General features: G+C 37.5%; 4 protein-coding genes across 6 annotated transcripts; 1 reads left to right on the top strand and 3 right to left on the bottom strand.

Moving 5' to 3' along the window:
• Positions 1-1251: 1251 nt before the first annotated feature.
• Positions 1252-8743, bottom strand: tax1bp3 (Tax1 binding protein 3). The gene is made up of 4 exons (XM_022759597.1): positions 8578-8743; positions 6009-6128; positions 4165-4242; positions 1252-3982 (listed from the first exon to the last, which is right to left on the bottom strand). The coding sequence occupies exons 1-4, from the start codon at positions 8614-8616 to the stop codon at positions 3809-3811; spliced, it is 411 nt and encodes a 136-aa protein (XP_022615318.1). The 5' UTR covers positions 8617-8743; the 3' UTR covers positions 1252-3808.
• Positions 8744-9833: 1090 nt separating this feature from the next.
• Positions 9834-14209, bottom strand: LOC111232174 (hematopoietic SH2 domain-containing protein homolog). 2 transcript variants are annotated; one of them, XM_022759568.1, is made up of 5 exons: positions 14021-14209; positions 13122-13211; positions 12856-13021; positions 12235-12498; positions 9834-11737 (listed from the first exon to the last, which is right to left on the bottom strand). In XM_022759568.1, exons 1-5 carry the CDS (start codon positions 14146-14148, stop codon positions 11309-11311), a joined length of 1077 nt encoding a protein of 358 aa, XP_022615289.1. In that variant the 5' UTR covers positions 14149-14209; the 3' UTR covers positions 9834-11308. The 2 variants fall into 2 exon arrangements, with proteins under 2 accessions (XP_022615289.1, XP_022615290.1); XM_022759569.1 differs by having other exon boundaries at positions 13122-13203; positions 14021-14025.
• A 2851-nt stretch (positions 14210-17060) lies between these two features.
• rab8a (RAB8A, member RAS oncogene family) lies at positions 17061-23374 on the bottom strand. The gene is made up of 8 exons (XM_022759502.1): positions 23194-23374; positions 22603-22663; positions 21351-21411; positions 20826-20903; positions 20522-20611; positions 20325-20390; positions 19773-19823; positions 17061-19628 (listed from the first exon to the last, which is right to left on the bottom strand). Exons 1-8 carry the CDS (start codon positions 23315-23317, stop codon positions 19539-19541), a joined length of 621 nt encoding a protein of 206 aa, XP_022615223.1. The 5' UTR covers positions 23318-23374; the 3' UTR covers positions 17061-19538.
• Positions 23375-24480: 1106 nt separating this feature from the next.
• LOC111232126 (40S ribosomal protein S27-like) lies at positions 24481-26230 on the top strand. Of its 2 annotated transcripts, none has more exons than XM_022759488.1 (4): positions 24481-24615; positions 25078-25186; positions 25289-25399; positions 25509-26230. In XM_022759488.1, the coding sequence occupies exons 1-4, from the start codon at positions 24610-24612 to the stop codon at positions 25535-25537; spliced, it is 255 nt and encodes an 84-aa protein (XP_022615209.1). In that variant the 5' UTR covers positions 24481-24609; the 3' UTR covers positions 25538-26230. The 2 variants fall into 2 exon arrangements, with proteins under 2 accessions (XP_022615209.1, XP_022615211.1); XM_022759490.1 differs by lacking the exon at positions 24481-24615 and adding an exon at positions 24848-24947.
• Positions 26231-27055: the final 825 nt, after the last annotated feature.

The raw sequence follows: 27055 nt of genomic DNA, 5'->3' as shown, positions 1-27055 counted from the left end.
TTTAGATAGTATAATTATTCACCCGCCTGCAGGAGGGAATATTTATCTCTGTTATCTCTTTGCATTCTTTTGGTACATTACAACTAGTTAATTCAATCTAGTGTGAATTTAGAGACCAGCTGTGTTTTTATGAGTTTACAAAATGGTTTAAAAAGTGTAAATTTAAATACATTAAATATATTTAAACAGATTTGGATTACCTTGTTATCAAACAAACAAATTAAGTCAAACAAATTAAGGGCAATGGCAACAAAATTTTGATGAGTTACAACTTTGTAAATTCTGATTAAATTTTAACTTAACTGCTCATTGCTCCTACTTATGGCTGTCCATTAGTTACCTAGCAACATGCAATGTATTAATGCTGTGGTATCGGTGAGAGTAAACTCACATTGTGAGTCTGAGCGCTGGCTGAGATTGTGTTGGTGCAACCACTTTGTCTCGTAACATTGTATAATAGTATGATGATGCCCAGGCAAGTGGAATGGAGCCTGCTTCCCTTTGTCCCAGGAATAAAAATAACACACACACGCACGCACGCACACACACACACATGCACGCACAGTTTCCTCATCAATTATTTCTCAAAGGGGGGATTTTAGCTCAGTGTTGCCCTAAATCGACCCTCTCCCATGATGTGACATGGACCAGGTGTTATTTTAAGACTTGAAAAAGCATTACACAGCAAATTCATCTCAACTGGCTTTGTCCCTCAGAAAATAGAAAACACGCTGGTAGTACATTACTCTACACTACATACCATCTGCCATCTTGTTACTAATAAAAACCATGATCTCTACAGCTAAATACAATAAAGATGGTAACGTGGTGAACAGTTGAAAAAATGTTCAATTAAAGAATTGTGGCACAATGTTCCCAAAAAAACAAAATCAACATGAACAAGCATAGCACATTAAAATCAAACTTTCTCATGAGCCTATTTTTTAACAGTTGCCTTCTGCGACCAGTTTCTCATTCTGATGCATCATGGACTTTTATTCCCCAGATCCTCAGTTCAAAGGCCAGTGATTGGTTCCAGGCACACATATTTAAGAGATGAAAGTAGAGAAAGCTCTCTGTATCAAAATGCCTTGGTAAACACAGAAAGGTCAGGGAATAGATTCTTTGCTTTGAAATGTCAGCTGATTACTTTATAACTGGCAACATGAAGCTATTTGAAGGGCCTGTAAGATAAAAAAAGGCTTTGCAGTGCGAAGGGGAGAGAGGTAAAAAATAGACTGGTACTTCGAATCATATTAAATTGGTGCTTTATCAATAAAAAGGTAGACAGGCAGATTTCATTTTCAGTCTTTTTATATCTGAGAAACATTCGTAGAGTAAACTGAAGACAGTCAAATGCTGAACGTTTGTGCTCTGCTGGCAGTTTACATATACAAAATCTGGAGACAGACAGACATAATTCAAATAGAAAATACCGCAAGTGATTTGTCATACATTACACTCATTTCTAAATGTATCACTGTGGTGAAACCACTGTACCACTGTAGTTATTGTTGAACACCCAATGGATAACTCTTAGGGGTCCTAAAATGATGAAAGGCATACGTAAAAATTATACCTTATATATTGTTAAACAAAATGATGTCCAGCCCTAAAATTGTTTTTCTGCAAAATTATCTTTTAGGCCTCCAAAAGCCATAATCTCTGCGGAGGGGGTATGGCCTTATCTTAAAGACTCACAAGCCAAAACGTTTGTGAACCAGTGTGTTGAGTATCGAAAGGTTTCATTTCAAAATTATATACTGTGAAGTTTTAAACTGACTCCAATGCTTTACTATTTTGACTCCTTAAAATACATTATGAGACATTCTTTAGGTGGACTGTACCTTTAACATTCATTTATTGTTATATCAGCATAATACTGCCTCTCTATTGCTCTACTCCTTTACCAGAAATAATTTATAACAAAGGATATTTCATTTTGGAATGAAAATTTAACTTAGCTCACAATCTTGATTGTTAGACTAAGGTGTTAATATATATAATATACAGACCATATTGTTCTATTAAACACAAAGTATTTTTATACCACTAGCATTAGAAAAGAGCCAATAAGATCTCCCAGATATAAGATTAGTATTGTAATACCAATGCACTGTCCTGTAATATTTCCAAGCCATAATATTGTTATCAGTCTTCTGCAATGTTATGTAGTACATACTGCATTAGAGGCAATAAATCAATGCTGTGTTGCAGAAGCCACAGAGGAATGGTTAAATGGAAAATAGAAACAAATAGTTATTATTAAACTTAGTGGTTTTAAAGTTGCTGTGCACACTCCCGAGTTATCAAACTCACTCCTGCTGGCTTCAGGTTTACAGTTTCAACTTGGACCTTTGGTCACTGACAATAAACAAGTTCAAAACATTTCACAGCTTGACACAATCTGAATGTAGCTGATTCCAGTGTGAAACTAGTGGGGTTGCTGGTTAAACAGCGAGTTACCAACTTTCTTTTGTTAAACCTGATAAAAGGTGATTAACAGTGAATACACTGAAAATGCTTTGACAGGTGTCATCTGAAAGTAAGCCCAGCTTGTGGGATATTGTTTATACGGGACTTGGAAATAACTTGGAAGAACATTTTCTTGTTACTTTAGCAGACACAGAGAGAGAAAATGTTAGTTTACCACACATGTAATAGACATCAACAACAATCAAGACAAATAGAACTGAAATATGTATCAGTAAAAGAATAACTAGTGTGACACACATTAGTATACAATAAAAAAAGACTGGTAAAAAGACTTTTGATCGTGTAATAGTGTCCTGGTTTTTACTTTGGCAATTGGTGCTGTAATCTTGACAGGAATTACAGAAAAATATACTTTTTTGATTTAAATGAGATGATCATTAAGGATACAATAAAATAGCAACAAACTTCCTTGATTATTCCAGTCCATCAAATCTATCTTTGGTCAGTTGAAGGCAAAAAGGATAATAGACGTATTTGACAAAGATATCCTACCCCATGCCTTATGAAAGACTACGACTGCAACTAAAAAGCTCCTATAAAGAATGAATTGAAGACATTTAGCAAATATTTACTAATTTGGAATAAATCAAGAATGTTCTACTACACTATTTAAAAACTGATGTTAAGTAGAGAGATAAACAAACACTATTTTATGAAATGTCTTCCAAAAAGTCATTTCAGTCTACTGTTGTTCAAACAAACTGGAATTACAGTAATTATCATAAATATCTGCTACCAAAGCTATTCATCTTTTGTAACCCTAAACAATACACGGAAACATTTTAAAGGAGCAAAAAATGTTGATGTTTCTCAAAATTACTCAAAATGGATCATGTGATTTTTTTTGGAACACTTGTCTTTATGTGAAAATGTTGGTAAGTCTTGTTGTTTTTCTGCTTACAATTGTTATGGTGATATTAACTGGACACCAAGAGTGTGTTTAAAGAATATTCTCACTGTGAATTATTTTAATTTGATAACAGATGAAATGTATTTGAGCCCTGTTGGGCTAAAAACATTTTGGAGTGTTGCACATTTCAGATGGTGCCTCACTTATTCCCATAACATACTTCTCCTGTCAGTTACATATGGATGTACTTCAAAGATATATAAAGATATAAAAAAGTAAGCACATAACTTTGAGATGAATTTGAGTGTTTATGGAAAGGAAGACTGATGACTGATCAGAATGAGTAAGAATTAACTGATACAGTCTATGTGGTGTTTTTGCATTAACATGGGTATAAAGGCCACGGTGCAACCATCATCTGAATTTGTGGGAACTCAGTACATGAGCTTGTTCACTCCTAGGTTATTGCATTAGTACTGTCGTGCCACTAGGTTGCTTTCTGGGATAACAGGCCTGCTTGACAGCGTCCTCCAAGGACTTTCTGGTTACCAGTAGTCGCACCACATCTTCCTTCTTCTTTGTTAGTGTTTTCCGCGCCTGGTCATGGGTCACCACAGTCATATCCCAGCCATTCACCTGGGAGGAAGAAAAGAATTGTCTCTGAGAAATGCTGGAAATGCTATTTTCTCAAACTTAAGTTAGGACCATGTTGATTAACAGTAGGACAAAGTGAGCACTGTTCCTAATGCAGAGCTCCAACCTGACACTCTAGTGTACACATAGTGCCATCTTGTGGATTTGTGCATTTCACTACACACCTGCATTATTTTGTCTCCCATCATCAATCCTGCTATATCTGCTGGTCCTCCTGGTGTTATCCTGGTCACATAGATACCCTTTGGACAACACAGAAATTCACTGTTTCATATACAGTTGTACAGTATATCTAATAGACAACAAAAAAAACCTCAAACAAACAAAAAACATATAGAAGGCGGCACCTCACAAATATGAAAAAATATCAATTAACAGATGCAAAGTAAATACAAAATAAATAGCACACACTGTAGTCAAATAAAGTCTCTCTGCCTCTTTCACTGTTATAGTTAGTAAATTGCCAAAGCCATGAGAATATGCTACAGAGAATATGTCTGGCAACATCCTCTGTGTTATCAACATTCGGAGAGTAACAAATTGTTTATTTAACTATCTTTATTTAAATCCCCTCTATAAACTCTGACTTTTACAAAGAAGAAAGTCATGATGATGACAAGATGGTGGCATGAAAACATGCTTAGATTCACAACTTTGCTGAGTGGAAATTCAGCAGTTAATGGTTGTAATGTTGACAGTTCATTCAAGCTGTATTTTGGTAGCCTGATAGTGATCAATATTCATGATTATACTAATACAAGTGGCTTATAGTATCCATACATAAACCAATAATAGCTGTGGAACTAGGACTGCAACTAACAATTATATGTATTCATTTTTCAGTCTATAAAAAGTCACAAAATAGTGGAAAATGCCCATCATATTTTTTTAGACCAGAAGTTAATGACATAAAATTGCTTAGTTTGATCAACTCACTGTCCAAGAGTCAAAATATATTAAATTTACTAAAATATACAACAGAGAAAAGCAGCAAAGTCTCACATTTGATAAGCTGGAACTAACACCAATGGCCTTCTTCTTGATAAATTACTTTTTTTAATAAAATCAACTCATTGAACAACCAACTAATCATTTCAGCACTGTAGGAAACAGACACTTAGTTCTTTTGAGGATAAGTGTTGATCTGTGGTATCGAGGAGAAAAATGACACCCAAGGGAAAGTTACTACATGTTTTTAAATATATCAAGAACACCTAAAAGGAAATGGGGAGAGGTCAAAAGGTAGAAGCCAGTTACTTTTCCTCTGTAACAAGGTAAGTGGTAGTGCCTGGTATGTGTTGGCACATTTCCATCTCACTCTCAGCTCACAGCGAAGATACAGTTAGTAAGTGAGATGTGACTTTGTGTAAACCTGCAGTATTCCTTCCTTCCTGAGTTAGGTGGGTCTGGTTTGTTCCCACCTCAGGCTACAGGTAATGTGTTCAGGCCTGTCCCTCTGGTATATCTCATCAAAATACTGCTCCAGTACCACTGTGCTTCAACAGAGATCCAGGGAAAAGTCACATCCCAGAATCAACTTTACTGCTGCCTCTGACCAACGTGAACTAAAAAATTAGTTTTCTGTGCTGCATGTACTGTATTGTGTATTGTATTATCTGAGACAGCAAACACAACGGTCTTTGCTTACAAGTTTCATGCTAGTGCTAGGGTTAGTTTGAACTCCAGAGCTTGCATATTGTAGCTTTAAATATGATGATATTTTTTTAATTACAGGATTTTGTTTGTGGGTAACATGAGTTTAACTTTTTACTGTGTGATTTTGCACCAAATTTGTCACATATCAGTAATATCTTGATAAATGTATAAATATGAACTTTGTTTTCTCTTTGTTGTATTACTAAAACAACCACTACTACTAATAATAATAAAAATAATAATAATGCACCATGTGCTGCATAAAATTACAGTACACAGCTGATGTGTATACACACACACACACACACACACACACACACACACACACACACACACACACACACACACACACTTTGTCACACTTGTCCTCAGAGAAAGGGTTCTGCCCAGGGTCCTGGTCTATCCCTCCACCGATGCTGAAGCCAAGGATCAGATTATCTCCATGCCGCAACTTCTTGATCTCAACACGTTGCTGTTCGACAAAAAAAAAACAAAATCAGATCCTTCCTCACAGGGACTAACCAGCAAGTTTAAAAGCACACATAACAGTGACAAGTTCCTGCTCAGGGACACTATCGGTACTAGATTCTGGTTTACTGATAGTGTTCACATATGTCAGAAATCTGAACTGCTGGTCTATCAGCGTGGCATAACTGAATCAATATTGTCTCTATCCTGTCGCCAAGACAAGTTCCTGTACATTACTGTTCTTGTAGATTGAAAACCCTCCAGTTTGTATCAGTTAGATGTCATAGTCCACTATGACACTTTTAAAATCTCAGTCTCAAACAATAAAAGTAAAAAAATTTGTTAGGTTTTTCAAAAACCAAGCATCATTCTGGATGTTCTCGTGGCTTATCTGTAATTAACTATAACTGTAACTGTTCATTTACACAATGTATGCACACTGACCTATATAAAAGATCCCGTTTGTAAAATCATCATGAAGTACAGCAGTACTGAAAACACAGTTCAAGGACAAAATAAAATGTTTTATATTTTGATCTTAATTCTCATTGGCATGATGCTTTGACAGGAAACAGGAAAATAACTCGGCATACAGCCAAGTTACAATCCTGTGAGGCAATGAGGCACTGATTTATACACCACAGACATATTTTACCCGATTTCAGTGCATGACAAATGGTGGATTTCAGAGTCTGTTCCCTAGTAATTGAAGTCCACACTGGGACACAGAGACTTTAATAGTACGGCCCTGCCCTTGACACTGACAAGCAGCTGCAGGCTCATGAAACCAGATGGACTCTGACAGTAGGACTCATCACAACACTCCTCCAAACAATGACTGCCTGTGTGTCTGATGATGAATAACCAGACAGTTTCTCAGTGGTGTGGCTGATACAGTGAAGTCTGAGGATGTCTGGAGCTCTGTTATTACTGAGTGAGAGTCAGTCAGTCAGTACTTGCTGGTATTACAACATATTTCTGTCTCCCTGTCAAAAAAAGGATTAAAAACCTGAACTGTAGACCTTCCATAACTCTGTTACCCTAATAACTAGACAAACTATAAATAGGATATCACTTATATATCAATATTTAAGTCTATTTCTAAATGTGGAGTGAAGGGGGGACACTGATTAAACAGCTGATGGAGATTAAATCCTGCTTGTCTGTCTATGGTTTGACCTCACTCTATGATGTTGAGGAAACAACATAGCGAAATAAGCATCTGACATGACAACTAAAGCCTGCAATGAAGTGCAAACATTTTGAGTTTTAATAGGTAGAGCTAGATATCACCTATTTAACATTCAAGTGTCTCTGGCCAGAAGAATAATGAAAAAAGAAATCTGTGACAAATGTAGACCATGCTTGAGCATAGTTTACGTCAGAGATCAACTGACACAGTGGTACTTCAGTTTAAGTATCTAGAGCTCTTGCTATGAAGAGTGGACTAGAGCCAAACCAATTGGACATAAATTGATTAATTAAATGACAGAAAATAGACTAGAAACAATCTCTGATTGATTCATTATTAATTACCAAGCAAAATGGCAAATCTCTGTTTCCAACATCTTAATACTGAGAATTTGCAGCTCTACATTATGGTGAATTTAATATATTGGGGTTTTAGACTGCTGGTGAAAAAATAAATCAATTTGATCACTTCATCTTGGGCTCTGGAAAACTGTGACAGGCATTATTTTTTGACATTTTATAGATAAACCCATTAATCAACTACTCCGACAACAAGTTAATTAATAAACAAAATAATTCTTTGCAGCTATAGAGTGGAACTGGACCGAACTGAACCAGACTAACACTTAACTGGTCCACACTGCTCGCTCTCATCTCCCTTGCAAAATCCCAGTCATCATCTACCACTTCTTTAGATAGATCATAAAGGTCTAATTCCAACTGTTAAAACTCCTGCAGCATTTGAAGGCAGCGCAAGAATTGTGTTTTATATATTTTGTAACTCTGCATGGACGACGTCCATCTGTAGAAGTAAATGGCTGTAGATACATCTACAGGTCTGCTTATTAACAGTCAGCAACAAAACATTAGCTATGTTTTATATCACATTTCCAGGGTCTATTGCCTGATGCAATCGTTTAAGAAGTTATCTGGTTGAAAACTTATTAATAGACAGCAACAAAACGTTAGCTATGTTTTATATCACATTTCCAGGGTCTATTTCCTGATGCAATCGTTTAACAAGTTATCTGGTTGAAAACTGACGTTTTATTATGCTACTATGTGACTACTGGTGGGTAACTTCGGCTAAACAAAGACAGTAATGTTACAGTAATTTTAATGTAGATAACTAGTGAGCCTGTTACATAGCTAAAGCTAACACGAGTTAGTTCAGTGTGTAGCAACGTTTAACGTTAACGCCCTTCGCAGGAGCTGAACAATAGATTCCCGTCGAATGGAAACAGTCCCACTCCCAAACTTACCACAACAGCAGTCACTGGCTGTCCTGGGACGAAAGCCATGGTGTTACTAAGATATTTGGGCTAAAATAAAACGTAGAAGCTCACTGCTATGAATATCAAATTTAAGGTTTTCAGCGTTGGGACAACTTCCTATATCTCTAGTGTGTAACAGCGGGATGATACCTGGCTGGAAACCAACCAAAGGCTTCCAATATGACGTCACTTCGCCTCCCAGCGGATCAGCCATGCGCGTTTTGTTGCACCGGGGTAGCGAGGGAGGGCGGTGTTTAATTGTTGGCGCTTGCCCCACTCACTCTGTAAGGACACGCGTTACAAATCAAACTGCCCAAGGGTCCAGGGGCAAGGCTTGGCGTTTTCCTTAAAAGGGAATGGCCTCTAGTGACCTGTTTTGTGATCCTGCATAGTTCATAAAGTCTCATTGACAGAATATACAGTTTTAAGTGGATTTTCCACAAAAAAGTGCTGTTAACTAGTTGTAAATTCTTGAAATGACATCTTCCTCATTGAAAAAGAGACACTGGAAAAATCCATTCTGTAATGTTGTAAATATTGGAGTTTTCAACGCCACTTCAATTGTTAAAATACAGACTTAATGTGATGCATTGGTTTTAGTAAAAATGTAAAAGCAGACTTAGAACTGCTACTTTTATAAGAGTAGCTGATGTTGTTTCCTGCCACTAGATGGCAGTCTGTAATGAGACAAGTACTCTATTTTGATATGGACTGATTTGACAACCATGATCTGAACTATTGACTCATTAGGCTGAAATTTCTTGAGGTTAATGTTTGAATTAAAACATAAACAACATACCATTTGCTAATAAAAGAAGGAAAGGGTTCATATGGCTCTTGAATTGTTATTGACACCTTATTGAGAACATTTACAGTAAACTGACGCAGAAAAGACTGAGAGAGATTTCCATATGATAAAGGCCCATGGCATGATTCAAATCCACGTCATCACAGGCTACAACATCATGCATGCCAGACCTTTGAGCTATCAGGACATCACTGAAGCCATTTTGTTACATTTTTACCAAAGCCGTAACATGCAAATTTCAGTGTGAGAAGTCATGTGAAGGAAAAAGGAGGAACTGCACAGAGGTAAAGCAGAAACAGGAAGCATGTAAATGCCCAGTATGGGTGAATAAAATGTTTTGTCCTGCTGGTTTGTCTACTGTACAATGCGTGATAATAATGTGCTGTGAAACAAAGGACTGCAAAACAGTCATAACAACATTAGAAACCAATACCGATTGAACATTTTTAAAGTGCTTTATTAACTCAGTCGTATAACAATATTACATGCTTTGCATTATGAAGTCATGACAAAAATGTCAAATATTGTAGCCACCACATTGTCTAGGACCTAGAGAGGATTATGAATTACCTAGAGTCTAGGTAATTCTAGGTCTCTCTAGTTATTGAAAGTACATGACAAAGGCATGACATGGCCATTTTCAGTAACATTGAAATGATGTGTTTGGGGAAATACCCACTCCGTGTCCAGAAGGACTGTGAAAGTGAATTTGACAGGCCTGTTAGGTTCTGCTTGTCAAACAAGTTTGGCCAGTATCTGCCTTTTCTCTCTGCTCCAGCTTCCCTGTCACATTGCTGATAACAGATCTGCATCTGATGCTACAATGTGCATGCACTGTATTCAAAGCAGTTGACATTAACTGTAACATTTCTGATTTACATACGCTGCATGAAACTAGTGACGTTATAAAAGATAAAGACCAATAAGGGCTCGATAAAACTTCCTCTTGCAGTCTTCTCGTGCTTTATTACATAACAAAGGACACATGCACCAATTTTTAAGCTGGATTTAAAAGCCTAACCAGAAAAGCGGGCCGCAAATGAGCTTCAGCTAGATGCCTATATAGATTACATTTAGTGCACTGCTTTTTCTTATGTGACAATGTTTATTACTACTCTCCTTGTTGAAATAATGAACATTAAAGAAAAAAATAAAGCATCCACAAGTCACTGGCACTAATTACTGTCACATATGGAAAGCAGTTTAATCTATTTTATATATAATTTTATAGCCTTAACTTTGTGGGGGGAAAAGTAACTGCATTAAATTGTACATGTTCAACAACGTTCAACTGTCAGCAGCTTTGCTTAAGGTATGTACAGGAAAAGGTGAAGTAGTTTGCACACCGTACATTGCAGCTCCCCGAAGTTTAATGGAATAGTTTGATATTTTGGAGAAACACCTATTTGCTTTCTTGCCTTGAAAAGATATCACTTTCATTTTTATTTTATGAAGCTATAGCCAGCAGGCAGTTAGCTTAGCTTAGCACAAATACTGGCAACAGGGTGACAGGCTCTGTCCGAAGCCAGACTGTCTCTTGGCTACATGGGACCAGTCACTTCCCGTAGCCTTGTTGTTACCGTGAGGTTAGCAAGCATCCAGCGTACACTTCACTGCTTCCTGCCAAGATATACAGTAGTCCGGCACATTATCATCCATGTGAACACACATTTTGAAGGGTGAAACCATGCATTATTTATCTTTTCTGAGGTTTCAATATTCAGTGTGCAGACCACCTCTCCTTTAATTGTATGCTGCTTTTCTGCCCTGTATTTGTACCCACTTGGGGTTGGGTGTGCACATTATACACCGTCTTTGGTTTGACTCAGTTATGTAACATTGTTTCAGGAGATTTCAGTCCAGCTATCTGTCAATCTACAGGTTATTTTCTTCTGAGGCAGCAGTTGTGTATCAGTAGCCTGGTGCAAAAGGAGGAGGTGGTAGGTACTCTTGAGGTAACGCTCCATCAGTCAGCGGCACATTATTGTGAATGTAGGAAAATGGCGCACTGTTGAAGGTCTCCTCCTGTGTGATCTCCTGGTACTCATTATCTGCATTTCCACCCCTGTCAGTCGCCTCCGTATCGATCTCCGTGTACATATGCTCCTGCGATGTGCTTCTCTTCTTTTGGAATTTCTTCTTAAGGTTCTTTAGGTTGGTGACAACCGATGGCTTCACTTCAGTGGCCATGGCTGTGGAGGGACTCTGAGGTGCAGAGACTGTTCTGACACAAGCTTGGTTCTGCTTCAGTGGAGGCAGACAACTCCGAGCGGGGACTTCAGGAGGCTGGTTGGGTGGAGGGTTGTCTGCTGTATATCTCTTCCTGGTCACTGGCATAGGCTTGAGGTCATAAACAAGAAGCATATAGAGTAGAAATTTGTTAGAAAATAAAAGGACTCCTTGCATTTGAATGCTAAAGCCACTGAAAATGTGGTTTCAAATCTCTCTTAAATATTGAATAATCACAACTAAATAAGCAACACTCAAGATAAAGTTACTGTATATAACAATAAGACAATAACAATAGATGATAACAATAACCAAGACAATGAGACAATAACCGAAATATAGAAATCTCTCATAGCAAAACACTGATGAAATGTTTTCAGGGTCTTTAAATCTTCCCTTTGAAAATTTATACAGGACATTTCTGTGATTTCAAAAGAGAAGTCAAACCTAGTCATCATGAATAAAAATCTCTTCACACTAAGATGTATTCTTCAAAAAAACTGGATCCATCATCTTGTTAATTACTAACAGGAATCTGGATTCAATGAAAAAATCATGTCATGTTTGTTTATCTTTGAATTTTAACAGTTTACTAAAGTCATTATTACCTTGGCTGGAAGTGGGGAGGCGACATGTGGAAATTCTTCATTTAAACTTGGGTAAAGTCTGTTTGGCTGGCTGCTAGGAAACTGGACTGTGGAGTTGATCAGGTTGGTTGGTCGATAAGGAAGGGCAGGTGGGGTACTCTCCTCTTGTGATTCTGGGTGGCTCCTGTTGAGTTGCAGGAAGTTGTTTTGTGGCAAACTGGCGTTAGGTTTTGGATGTCTTTGGGGAAACAGAAGTTCTGCGTAGTCTGTCTTGTCATTTGAGGACTTACATAAGATCAGACAGAGAGAGAAAGAGACAGAACACGATCCATTTTGTGATTGTTTTGGTGTGCAGGTGCCAAGCAAATAAGCAAATATTGTGGTATCAGAAAGTTAGGGAAACGTTTCAGCTCTAAATGCATGCACAGTAAATGCCTCAAAGCAAATATGTAGTACAGATGGTATATTATAATTGGTGCAGTTGAACTGAGTTAACTTCAGATTATTAACTTAAAAATAAAGCCAATGGTGAGTGCAAGAAATAAAACAAGAACCTACAAACCACACAAACCTATGATGTATTGAATAACCGTTCAGTTCAGGCATTTGTATGCAGGTAGGGTAATAAAGACATTCCCTCACCTGTCCACAAGCAACAGTCAGCACCTCAGTGAAAGGCATGATGGGATTTCTACGATGAAAGTCCACAAGATCCTGCAGAAATCGGTGACGCCTGTTTTCCCCCACTATGATGTAATGGCCATCCTCCAATGCATCAATCATGAAATGTCTGCAGCGGTCGTCAGCACTGAGGAGTCAGTGCACAAGAGTGAAAAGGACTTGGGACTGTTAGCCTGAGTATGTAAAAAATGAATACATAAAGCTACTTTAATCCTGCAAACACTCACCGATATGAGAGAGAGTAGCCAATCCTGGTCTCACTGACTCTGATGAGGAAATAGCCAGAAGGCTTGGACATGAGCAGTTCCTCTGCCGTCCTGCATGGATCATTAACATGCTCAAATTGCCACAGACAAAGGCCCCTTTCACACATGCACTTTCATCTGTAAATGATCTGGCAATTTTACAGGGGTGGTATTGTGTTTAAACTACAGCTGGAATCAGTTCTCTGTAATAATGACTGTGAAAATTTGTCATTTTAATATTTATAAGAAGCAGAGAAATGATCGGATAAACACTGTGCATTATAGTCTTAAAGTCAAAAAGTAAACTGATGTGGAGGAAGCATGGATTCATTAAAGCTATAAATATGCTGCTATAAAGTATTACATGGGTAAAGTCCAACATTTAAGAGGTTACTTCAATGACACATGACTAAAAAGAAATATTTGTCCTTGTAGTTAATAATTTAAATGAATGCCACGGTCCAGTTTGCTTGTTTGTTTCCTCTAAAAAATGAAGGAAAAGTAGGATATCTCTGTTGTTACATGAAATGAGTCATGTCTCCCTTTCTGTCATTTTGATTTTTTTTACCATTGCTTAAAGGGGCACGCTACATGCTACATGTGGGGTTGGGGATTGAGAAAAATTTTGACCCTTGTGGTTGTGTGGTTGACAAAGAACTTCCTGAAAAGTTCTTCTTACTTACTATTTTTACTCTTACATTGTGTCTGAATTTTATGGCTTCCCATTGTCTTTTACTATACACATATGAAGTTTTAACACTTTTTTAATATGACTTTGAGAGAAAATATTCTGTGGAGAAAAAACATCAACACATCTTATAGATATATAATGCTGATATAAAAATAAACAAAAACATAAAATGATGTTACGTTACTCTTACTTCCTGGAAATGATCCCATGAAACCACTCTGGGACTATACCGTTCCTGATCACAGACCGGAGCTGGGACTCTGTGAACCAGGTGAAAGCATCATGTTGTCCTTGTAATGACTGATTCCACTCCATCATCCTGGGAAACAGCTCATTTAATCTTCTGCTATGTCTTTTGGAAAAAAATCACCGAGCGCAAAGACCTGCAAATGCATCAGTCACAGTTCACTGTCCATACATAAGCTACTTGTACATACAGTACACACTGCAAATATTACACGTACAAATACAAAATATGAGCTGTCAGTAAACCAGTTCCTACTTCTAAGCTGATGTGGAATCAATAACTAGTAGATTACGCATTTAACTACCAATTATTTCAAATCTCAGAACAAGGCTCCATTAATCTGCTTCTTTATACAATTTTCATATTCATAATTCCTCTCTCAGTCACACATGTCACTGAACCATTGCCAGGAGAAGTCTGCTCTGTGATGTACTGTGAACATTGTTCCTCATTTCTACTTTTCCTTAAAGAGAAACCCCATGATAACATAATAAACATGTTACTCATTTTCTCCAAATTTAAACATCACAAAGACCTAGACAGCATGTTGACTCTAAACCACATTATTTGCAGCAAATAACCTAATACTTAATAAGCCAGACCTCCTTTAATGCATTTTGTTCAATAATCTTACATCACATCAACACTCACACTTCAATCAGTAAAAATGAATTTCTAAATTAAGCACAGCTCACAGAAAAGATTACTCACCTTGTCAGGCACCTACGTGATAAAATGACACAGCAGAGCGCTCACACACCTGACAACACCTGTCTGGGGGCGGAGTCAAAAGTAAGTAGTAGCTATTATACAAGTCCACGCATTTAGAAAGAATGTATATAAGGCAGGTAAACAATTATCCAGCTGTCCTTTATATGGTCCTATATGAATATCTATGGTGGTGGAGCCTACTCAGGTGAAATGAGAGTCTTCAATCCTGACCTCTTCAGCCATTGAACAACATTACATTACTATCAGTCCATTGTACAGAGGAGGGTGGTTTTAATTTAACAAGAACAATTATCTTTCTTTGTTTGCCAGCTGTCCAGCTTTATTCCACTGGTAGGTCTGTATTATAATGCAGACAGTACACTTTAAACTTAAGTTTAATCAGGGAAGTTTCACTCTTGGCTCTCTACTTGTCACACTCACACATAAATACATGGAAGTTACTGAACACAACTACAGTCTTCTTAGTAAGTGGCAGGAACTGCTTTTTAATGACGTTGTGTTGTTCAACAGGATTCCATTACAATCTAATGCAATGCAATGCAATACAACAACACCACAAACTATATCATCATAAAACATATTTCTGTTTTATGATGGATCTATGATGTGTGGATTTTTTCTTTAGGGAAAGTAGAAATGCTTCTGGTTGTCTGGTTATTTGATACTATGCTAATACTGACAAATCTTTGCATGTCCAAAGGCAGCTCTGACTCCCATCCGCTGTTCTAGTCAGATAACTTCACAAACAGGAAGTACCTTGACAATAAGGTTCATGGTCTTTGGTGTTTTTTTTGTTGCTGACATATTAACTGTTTGATGAAGTGAGTCACTGAAAATTCCTGGTAATACTTGAAGACCACTTTTGGGAAAGTAAAGAACAAAGCTGGGAAGTTTCCCTCCCACTTATAGTATAAATGAAAAATAACTAAATAAAATGTCAAAGTCTTTCTAGCATTGTTTCTTTCCACATTGCTGTGTGAAGAGGAAGTAATGATCTCCAGTGCAAATGTTTTTGTGGGGCCCTTCTCCATTTACAGTATATACAAACAAACCAACATAGACACGCCACCACCTGAAAACAATTTTTAAACTGTACTGTAGGTGACTAGAGTCAGTTTTATGCATCATGCTATCAGTTGCACATCTCTGCCCCGTGGAGCTCTGGGTGCCGTGCAAAGTTACAATGTAGTATAGAGCAGGCAGCAACAGGTGCAGGCCCAAGCAGTCCCAGAGGGTGGGTATACCGACAGAAGTGTGCAGTGTTGTGTCTAGTCAGGATTTGAATAGTTAAGGTACACAGCTGGCACTCAGTGGACACCTTTACAGCAAGGGGAGTGTGTAGAGAGATAGAGTTAGAGGAGGTGTTAATGAGATGACATTATTGCCCCTGAGGAGTCGGCGTCACTCTCCACCAGAAATGCTTACTTCTCTCAAGATGCCCTCTAGTACGAGGATATGGCTACTACCTATGTTTTACCTGGCAGTGCTTGATCATCCTGCCAACGCTTTTGAGCCAAATACAAAACATTTGCATATCTCAGGCCAAATAGAAAGATGTAGCGCTGTACAAAGTAGCAGATTCAACAAAACAACACAAAACTACAGGCTATAGTCGACCAGAAATGACTACTTGGATAATGAAATAATTAATTTGCACAGAATGGTCACATAAAATGAAATCTAAATCGAGACAATACACAAAAAATTTAGATATGTAATACAAAATACATTTTTAATTGAAAAAATTGTATGCAAATGTTTGTGAATGAATTGCATCTTAATCCCAGTTTAGGAGACTTTTAGAGTGCCTTGATGTCTATTCATGGATCATGAGGGTTTACTTAATGCCACCATTGTTACCTCTGCTGAGGAGATTGTGTTTTCACCCGTGTTTGTCAGCAGGATTATGCAAAAAGTACTGAGGCAATTTGCATCAAACTTGGTGGAAGGATTAGGCATTTTGGAATGGATGGTATGAATCCAGTCAAAAGACCAGAATCTTTTTTATTACTTTCTTTGTAAAAAAAAAAAAAAAAAAAAAAATTATATATATATATATATATATATAGGTAATCCAAGTAAAGGAAAATAAATTCTGAAGTAAAACTGAATTAAAAATGTTAATTTAGATTAGAATTACAATTTAATTTTGTTTGCATTCAATAATTTACAACAAAACTCTGTTTGGTTACATTTTCTGATTATAACTCAAATTAAAAATATCAAACATTAGCAAAACAATTAACCCCCTGATATCATATTACATATTTAATATACACAAATCTCCAATGATAAATGGTGCAAATATAATAAAGTGAGTAAACATTTTTAAGAATCTCATTTTTAATAAATCATCAAAGTACACTTATCTACAAAAGGTGTAGATCAATAAGATTTATGAAACTACAGTACAATCATTGTAGATCTTATTTACAATTGCTGAATTATTTTATTTATTCCCCATGAAATCTATCAATAATGAGCAATGAAATCCAAATTTAGTTAAGGACTGCTGAAGATGCGCTGACTGAGAACTGGCAGATTTAAAATGGGAGAGAATTACAAATGGCTCCAATCAACAGAAAAACAGGTCATTTTACACACTAAATTTAGGCAAAACTCAAGTCCAAAAACTGCATTTTTTTTATATCTGGGAGAGCCAGTTTAACCAAAAATAGTGCTGAAACTTTAGAGTTAAGTCATTCAAAGTTTAACAATGATAATTCCAATCCACAGGTTAATATTTATGCAGTTGCAGACTCATTTCAGCAGAACCAGAAATAATTTGCTCTCACCGGAAAATATCTGAGAAGAACCTCCTTTCAATTAATTTCAAATTCTTACACCTAAACAAATCAACGTAACCAAATACAATAGAATTTGGAGTGACAGCAGAAAATAACAGTGAGAATCCTATGCACATTTCTAATGTCAAATAAAGCTCACCAAGTCAAATGTGCAAAGCTTTTTGAGGTTTTCTACGCATTCAGTATGCATAGTTCAGACGGCCATGATACTGGGCCAAAAGAGGACATAGGATATCTGGAAAGAGGTGGAAGAGGGGAGGGCATAAGAGACAAAGACTGGGAGAATGTGGGGTAGGGGGCATCTGGGGTTCCCAAAAGCATCAATAGGGGTGCAAATATATAAAAAGCTGGGGGGGGGGGGGGGGGGGGGGGCGGGGGGCATGGGAATGTTATTATGAGGAAAAACGTCTTTAAATCAAAGGCCATGTCAGTGCTCAAATGTTTTCAGGAATCCCAGATAAGGTACAGGGAGAAGTTGTGCATGAATATTCTTTGCTTTCAGTTAAGACTTGCAACAAACACAGTCAACAAATGTTAAGAACTTTTCTTTACAGAAAGTACAAAGGAAAAGTGCATAATCAATAAGAACATAAAAGGGCACTTTGTCATTTGGTGCTATGTTTTGTTTCACTCCATAAATACTGCTACAGCACAGCCCCTATCCAAGGCCCAGAAAAAAACAGCTGTATACATGTTCCCCCATTGGAACTGACAACTAGAAGAAGTATGAATGCATAAAACAATGATTTTATCGCCGTGATTCCTTCTGTGCCACTGCTGTGTAACTGCATTGCCTCCAGGTGTTAAGAGTTAGGTATTGCTAGTCCAACTGTAGAAGTGCATGAAACAATTGTCTTCCTCAATCCTAAACACATCTTATTTTCCTAAGAATACATTGCAACACCTAGAATGAGGAAAGCAACTACACAAGGAATCCACGTGCCCTTAAAACAAGCATATGTTGTCAAGAACCCAGCCTTACTGCAACCATGTGAATACTTAAGATAGACAAAATCTGGACTCTAAATACACTACATTGCACATTAAAGTGTTCACAAGATGAAATAATGGAATGTTTCAGCCTAAGAAATCAATAGAAAGACATGAGTGGAAAAGGTGGACAGAGGACATGTAAACTCCAATGCTGATATGATGAGTAAAATGCACTGGCACTACTGTTTCATATGGTTAATCATAATCAATAATACATATTTACACGTTTCTTTTACCTAATGTGGATATATAGAATTCTTGGCCACCCAGTCCGTATACATGTAGTACAATAGTTTAAAAAAAAAAAACTGCACTCAACTGGGATTGTACTCTGAACACCTTGGAGACATACAGTAGGTTGCATTATTCGACAGATTAAGTATATAAAAATTAGGAAGCCCATTGGACTAATAAGCATATTCTGGAAGTATATTTTGGGCTATTTTTGGAGATAAAGATTGAATAAATAAGACTTCACCATGTGACAAGTGAAAAAAACACCTAGGCATCAGACATTATTGTAGGATAATAACCGAAAGGCAAGTAACAATTAGTTACAAAAACAGTTTGATCACTCTTATTGTCTCACACGGAGTCTTTAAAAGTCAGTAAGATTTAAGGAATTAAGTTGAAACAACGGAACTAAGGACCAACTGTTAATAAAAAAAAAGAAAAAAAAGAAAGAAGATATTTAGCATGTAACAGAGGCCACAATAGTTACATCCACAGGTGCCAAAGGAAGACTGGTAAACCAAGGTAGCAATAAACTTATGTTGTTCCTAGTAGATAAGCACAGGACAAACCAGAAAGAGAGGGAGGAAGACGAGTGGAGGAGGATAAAAGAGAGAGAGATCAGAGTGTGCTCTGTCCAGTTATGTCCAGTGGGGGACACAGTTAAGGCGATGGTGGATGCCGACACTCCCGTCTCCTCACAGGAGTGTGCAGCGGAAGAAACTGCTTTTCTTGGGCTGCTCAGTAATCTTTACTCCTTGACTGCTGCCCTGCGGGTTGTTGCCCTCCTAAAATACACACACATGAGAAACCACAGATATGAGAACAGCAAAAACACCATTACCTGACATAATACACATACCACACCATACCACTGCATACAATACTGCCAGGTTTCTAGCAGTTAAGTTTCCACTTGTCTACATTCTTACCAGCTTCTTGTCCATTTTTGCTTTGATGTCTCTGGCGAGGGTTAAGAAGGCCTGCAGACGAAAACAGGTAAACAAATTAAACTATAATAATGGTAGTAACTCGAGGTGGACCTGTGGTTTTCAACAAGGAAAGTTGTGGGTTTAAATATAAGCAACAAAACCACACAAAAAGAAACTTGATTGATTCTTAATCATCAATAATTGTATTGCAAAGGCATGATTATTGTGTTTTGTGTGATATGTGGAGCCCAGGTAACTAGCTGATTAGCTGATTGTAGTTTTCAGCTACCAAAGAACCTAAATAAATAAGAAGCATCATAGAGGAATATACTGTATTGAGGTCATGTATTTTATTTTGCTTTATGGTCTGCAGCCATTGTGTAGTCTATCCTTGAACTGTTATATATAAATAGGTAACAACTTCATCTAATCCCTTCTGTGCAGTGGATTACTCAAAGTCTGTTCTTGCTAAACATGCAGACCAAATGAACAAATCTTAGTAACAATACTTTCAACTGTGAATGAACAATAGCAGAAAAGGTGTGAACTTACATTCTCGACATTGATGTTCGCCTTTGCACTGGTCTCCATGAACTTGATACCATATTCCAGCGCCAGCTGACAGCAGGAGAAAAGAGACAGAATCAATGTCAGTAAAGATAATAAATATGTACGGTAAGAGAGCAAGGTTCTGGTGTTCTTTTTAATCAAGTTCTCAGTGCACTTATTTCTCAAATTTATCACCACACCTTTTCTCCTCTTTCTTTGGACACCTGTCGCTTGTCATTGACATCACATTTGTTCCCAAGGACCATCCTCTCCACATCTGCTGAGGCATGCTGTGGATGATACATTGATGTGGTGAACATACAGGAAAATTGAAAATAAAATGTGTAAGATTCATGAATGCTCTTTAGCTCTCTGCAAATAACAATTTCAAAATAAAACACACTCACATGTGTACACAGAAGAGGTGAATAGCAGTCTTTGTTCAAAGGCAAGCATACACACAAACACACAACCACACACATTTAACTAATGTGAAATATTTACCTCTTCTATATTCCGTATCCAGTTCTTGATGTTGTCAAAGGATTTCTCGTTGGTAATGTCATACACTAACATGATGCCCTGGTGAGTTCATAGAGGAGAAGACTTCAGATGACTGAGCAGCCAGACACAGTGAAATCACCCCTTACTAACTCTCACTAGTTCTTTGAGACAGACTTGGAAATTAACCGTCTGTGTCTTTTCTGCTGTTAATGTCAACATTTATTAGTGATGGATTTTATGATTGTGCAGCCTCAAGTGAAAGCAAGGCAATTAAATACCAAAGGCAACAAGGATCAATCAGGTTTCTGAGGTAAGAAACACACAGGCATCTAGTTAAACTTGAACTAAAGGAGAGGCTAACAAAAATACCATAATACACCGAGCACACCACTGATTTCCTACATGGGTGTGGTTTTGGTAAAGGTTTAAGCAGAAGTGCTCAGATGTGAGATGGCCACCACAGACTCAGGTCCCAGAGATGATCTGTACTATTGCATGAGTTGCAAGGATGACAAAGCAACTTACCATGGCTCCTCTGTAGTAGGCTGTTGTGATGGTCCTGAACCTCTCCTGTCCTGCTGTATCCCTACACAGAAAACACATTTTTGAACATCACAAACTGTTTTAAAGTTGTGTATGTAAGTCAGCAAGCTACATTCAAATGAAATAGTTTTTTGTTGAAAATTGCGAAACCAGCAACTTTGAAGCCAATAAGGACAAGACTTTCACAGATTTTGTTGTCCAAGTCATTGCTCTAATGCTAGCTGCTCCTTAAACCACATCTCATTTATTTCTTCTACAAGTATTAAGGACACACACATGGCTTAGATATGTCAGCTCTAGAGTGCCAGAATACACCTTTGACAGCATTAGGCTTTTTTGCCCCTGGTTCCAGTCTTTGTGCACAAGTGAACATATCACGAGCTACAGCTGTATTAAATCACAGAAATAAACCAAATATTGATCTTTTCATTTCATTTTTGGTAAGGCAACAAGTAAGAATATTCATCACATCATTCCTTTACTATACCAGTGTTTGCTGAGGATAGACTGGTGTCACATCAGTTAAAATTTTATAATTAGAGAAAACTATACCAAATACAGGGAAAACCATGAAGTCGTAGGTTTTGTCAGAGGACACAAAAGTGGTACAAAATTTAGTGCCTTGTTTAATAGTAAAGGTGACACAGATTATAATTTTGTATATTATAAAACCAGACAGCAACACTGGTTATAGTTTTTAATCCAACATACAATATATTTACTCATTGCCCCTATTATCATAATAAGTGTCCAATAAATAATGGCATGATATTTGATTTTGGTGATATCACATCGACATAACTTATTAGAACATGCAGTTTTTGTCATGCTGTACAATGGTCAGACAGTTCACATTCAGTTGCCAGTTTATTAGGTAAATCCAACTAAAACGCATGCAGTCTAATACAACAATCCAATGATGCAATACTCCTATAATGTTCAGTTTTTGTTTATACTGCTTTAGAGAGGTCATTTTGGCAGCTACTGTATACTGGGATGTGTTTCCAATATATTGTCCACCAAGTTTACAAACAGGGCAGACTAAATATTAAAAGCACCTCCCAATGTAAAGCAATGTAAAATGTCAATCTTTTTCTAGGAATTACAGCAGGCCTGTTGCATTAGACAGCAATAGTTTTCGATTTAATAAACTGGCAACTGAGTGTTAATTATCCTCCATATCTGAATCTTTCAGTCAAGCTGTAAAAAGGAAAGTATTTCTGGACTTTCTTACCATATCTGTAGTTTGATCTTTTTCCCATCTAATTCTATTGTTCTGATCTTGAAGTCAATTCCTGCAAAAACACATTATTCACCCACATTAAGAACAACAAACGCTGAGGATAGTGTGGTGCCAAGTTTTACTCGGCATTACACTGATAGTTAGGGTAATGCACGTCTTTTGAGGAACAGAGTGGTTGTCGAGTTCATTAATACTTTCTGTTACGTTGGCTGGGAGAGTGCAAAGTACAGGCAGCTAGTCATATGAGAAAAAATGACACTGCCCGTTAACGCTAGCTCACTGACAGACTTAGTAGCTTCTTAGCTCAGCTTGTCATAATCAATGTGAATATAATGTTCACGTAAAAGCTTGTTTGGGGAACACCATACATCCAGATGCTTTCCAAGCATCTCTGCCAGTTACAATATCACTGACGGTTATGGAAAAGCCCCTCTGACAAGCCGGCTGGGCTGCTTCCTGACTAGCCACTAGCACAACATGAACGCTAGCCAGAAAAGTTAGCAACAAATTAGCACGACGGGATGGGCTGCTCCTATGCCACTTCTCGGCCAATACAATTCCACTAAATACAACTTTTCTTACCTATAGTAGAGATAAACGTTGAGTTGAAGGCATCTTCTGAAAATCTGAATAGCACGCAGGTCTTTCCGACGCCTGAATCGCCGATTAAAAGTAGTTTAAACAAGTAATCGTAAGTCTTCGCCATGTTATTAGCTAGCTTACTACTGCGGATATCCCGCCCGGTGTGAAGACAGAGACGTCACTGCGGTGAGCTGCCGTGTGGTCAAATCAACTGCCACTCTTCTCTGTCGTCGTGGCTCCGGAAGTCTGATGCGTCCCCGCTGGGCGTGCTCGTTTTGACGTCTATGGTCACCCGGACTATGATTATTGTTAATTAATGGCAAAACGAATACGTTTTTAACAAGAGATAGGTGTTCTCTCTAGATATCAAGTAATTTTACGTGCGGTGTTATGAAGTCAACCGAAATGGGACGAAATATTTCTATTATTTATTATCAGTGACACTTGTCGTTGCACTCAGGCTAAAGTTAGTTTCATTTACTGAAAAGTATAAAAGTGTGTATTAAAAAACATTTATCACAGATATATAGACCCATGGTCGCATTAAGCCATTAACTTCCTGGGGAACACCAGGCAGAAAATTGTTGTTGGGTTTCACTGACTAAAACAGATTCATTAGTTTCATTCCCCCACAATAGTATAGTGGGGGAAAGAAAATCAGGGGTTCCAGCTTCTCAAATGTCAATATTTGGTAGTTACATAGTTTTATAAACTATCATGTGATCGTTTTAGACTGTTGGTCTGGAAAAAAAAATCTGAGATATTTTCACTTGGCCTTGAGAGAAATGACATACTAATTGTCAGATGTTTTGATCGTGAAAAAAATTCTATCCTATGATGGAACAAAACCACCTTGTAGGTTTTCTGTGAGCTCATTTTCTGTGATGCCTACTTGAAACACAGAAGAAATTAAGCAATTTCATAAAAAACATAGCTCATCCACAATTGAGTTCAATATAAATGTAAGCAGTTGAGATCCTAAAACAAAATGTATACACAGAGACCAGGGTCATGAGATGGAGAAAGGTGGATCTGTCATCACAGGTGATGGTCTAGAGACTGAGGATGGGCCAGACCCCATAGTCTACTTAAAAAACAGCTTTAGTTGAACAATTAGCTACTTATCTATTTATGTTTGTTTTTGACTCTTTTATGGAAGTATTTATAAAAGTAATTATTAAAGTGATATAATTATGTTCTCATCATGAGCAGTGCAGCTACTGCCATCTGTTGCGCCTCCCCTAACGAGAAAGACCCCGCCTTCTCGGTCAACTCTGTACTCGGTACTTGATAATCAACGTTCATTATCAGACCGACAACGAACTTGTGACTTTGTTAAGAGAGGCGCACTTCTTCATATTGAACTGTACTAAATTGTTCTTGCCTTGGACAAAAACGCTGAGAGATCTGAGCAAAATGCCTGTAAGTAAAAACTGTCATTTTGCTATATATTTTTTTTCTTCGGTTAGAAACGTTAGAACTTGTACATCAGGTCAAGTTGACAGAAAGCTGCTGGGATAGTGTGTTATTAATTGCTAAACATAACATTATGTAAACAGAATGGGAAAGATTTATTAGTCGGTTGATAAGTGGGGTGTATAGCATTACTGTATTTATATGTGTTAATAAATCATTGCCTGCATTCAGTACACAGGTATAGCTGTCTGTCAGGGAAGATGCCCGGGCTTGCCTGAACATGTCTGTGTACCTGCTCTGAATTGCAATTCATTCAACAGACTGTAGGGGGCATTAGGGTATAAGCAAAACAATTAAAATATATAATTGTTTCAATTGTTGTCATTTAATGAATAGGTAAAAAAAAATAAAGTTAATTGAACCCTTTCAACGACAAATGTTGAAATTGTGCTGTGCTCTCCAATGCAGTTGGCTAAGGATCTGATGCAGCCCAGCTTCACAGAGGAGAGGAGAAGACACAAGAAGAAGAGGCTGGTGCAGAGTCCCAACTCTTACTTCATGGACGTTAAATGCATTGGTAAGGACACATCTTGTTTCCTCCTTGATTTTCTAATGTACTTTTGGATCAATGATGCACTTTAAAGTGGTTTATTCACATTCATCTTTAAATACTCTCCAGGCTGCTACAGGGTCACCACCATCTTCAGCCATGCCCAGACTGTGATACCTTGTGGGGGCTGCTCTTTAATCCTCTGCCAACCACAAGGGGGGAAATGCAAACTAACTGCTGGTGAGAAAAGTGTATATATTGTTAATTTTCCCACCTATATAAATCAGTGAGTTTAGCTCACTTTTTTGTCTGATGAGATACTAAAATTTTTCCTTTTTTTTCAATCTAGGCTGCGCCTTCAGACGGAAATATTCCTGAGCAGAAATCAACCTGAACACCCATGAGAGACAGTAATATGAACCATGGATAAATGAGTCTGGGTCTCACACTCCATGATTAAGTGTGGCTGTTTGCACCCTCCAAAACATATTCTTAGCAGAGAGATCGTTTCCATCTGTAACTTGATAATGTGGAGTGAGATTGAATTCCCCCTGTGGGGTTAAATGGGAAAGAGCAGAGAAAAGGAGCTATGTGAGTATAAACATATGCTCAGATTTAATTGTATGTATGTCAGAAAGATATGATGAAGCACTTGTAAGATCTTGACGTTATCTTGTAAAGTGCCTTTAGATAATGTTTGTTGTGATTTGGCACTATACAAATGAATTGAATTGAACTTGATGTACTACCATTGACTAAGTGAAACATGTTTTAGTCATCAAAATGCACAAAAAGTCAAAGGAGTCATGATTTCTGTAAAACATTTATTAGATTGGCATAGAGGGGGTTGGTGAATGAAATATTTCAAAACAGCCTCGATCAAATGTGAGGCACTTTTCATGGCCCTGGCACCAGATGAAACCATGATGACCATCACAAACAAAAATAAAACATTTTAAGAATTTATTGTCTGTCTTATGTGTGTTCTTTGGTCTTGAGAGTTCCCCTGGCAAAAAAAGAAGTGGTGTAAATGAAACAAACCCCCCCTCCCCAAAAAAGAAAAAAAAAAAATCAAACAATACAACTTCTCACATACCTAACATTATTCTATTATATACAATAAGTATCCATGGTTGACAAAATTTAACTGAGCCTCCAGTGGTTTGGGGTTTAGCTCACTCATGTAATACAATATATTGTAAATCTAGTAAATATTGGCTACATTATGGCATATTGTTGGCAATGATGCAGATGGTGTTGATGATCAGGTTATGCTTAAGGAAAGGTACTACAGATTAGATATTTACCTCATGGCCTAGATACTGTACATGCGCAGCTCTAAGTTTCTGCACAGACACTCCCACACCACAAAGGGAGAAGAAGAAGAAGAATGATGCACTGTAAATATTCTGTGCATCTTCAACATGTCAGCTTCAGGATGATCAGGCAGAGGAGGCATTACTTTTAAATTAAATGTAAAGAAGCCTACTGTGACTGAGCAGCATGTGCCTTGACCTGTTTATTTATGAATGAAACCTTTCCATAAGGTCACCTGTCCATTTGACCATCTTGCTGTATAAAGACATATTTAGGACACTGCTGAGACACAAGAGCCGAATGTCCATTAACTTGTAGCCGCTTCAGGTGTTACAGCATGATCAGAAAAACAACCTTTGACTGACTTCATATCACCACTGGGTGGCACTTGAGAGCCACTACTAACGTAGACTGAGAGAAACCCAATACCATCTGTAGCCTATGTATTAATATAATCGGACTGAGGCTTAATGTATGTGCACAAAAAATGTAAAATTGAGCCGGTGTAAGTGGTTGAGTGACCAAATCTGTTTCTTTGGGTGTATTAATTGCCAGTTCTTTCTAAATGAGTGGTCAAAA

This window comes from Seriola dumerili, unplaced genomic scaffold (genome assembly GCF_002260705.1).
Source record: "Seriola dumerili isolate Sdu_G_001 unplaced genomic scaffold, Sdu_1.0 BDQW01000322.1, whole genome shotgun sequence".
Classification (NCBI taxonomy): domain Eukaryota; kingdom Metazoa; phylum Chordata; class Actinopteri; order Carangiformes; family Carangidae; genus Seriola; species Seriola dumerili.
This window is presented reverse-complemented; position numbering and strand designations above follow the sequence as displayed.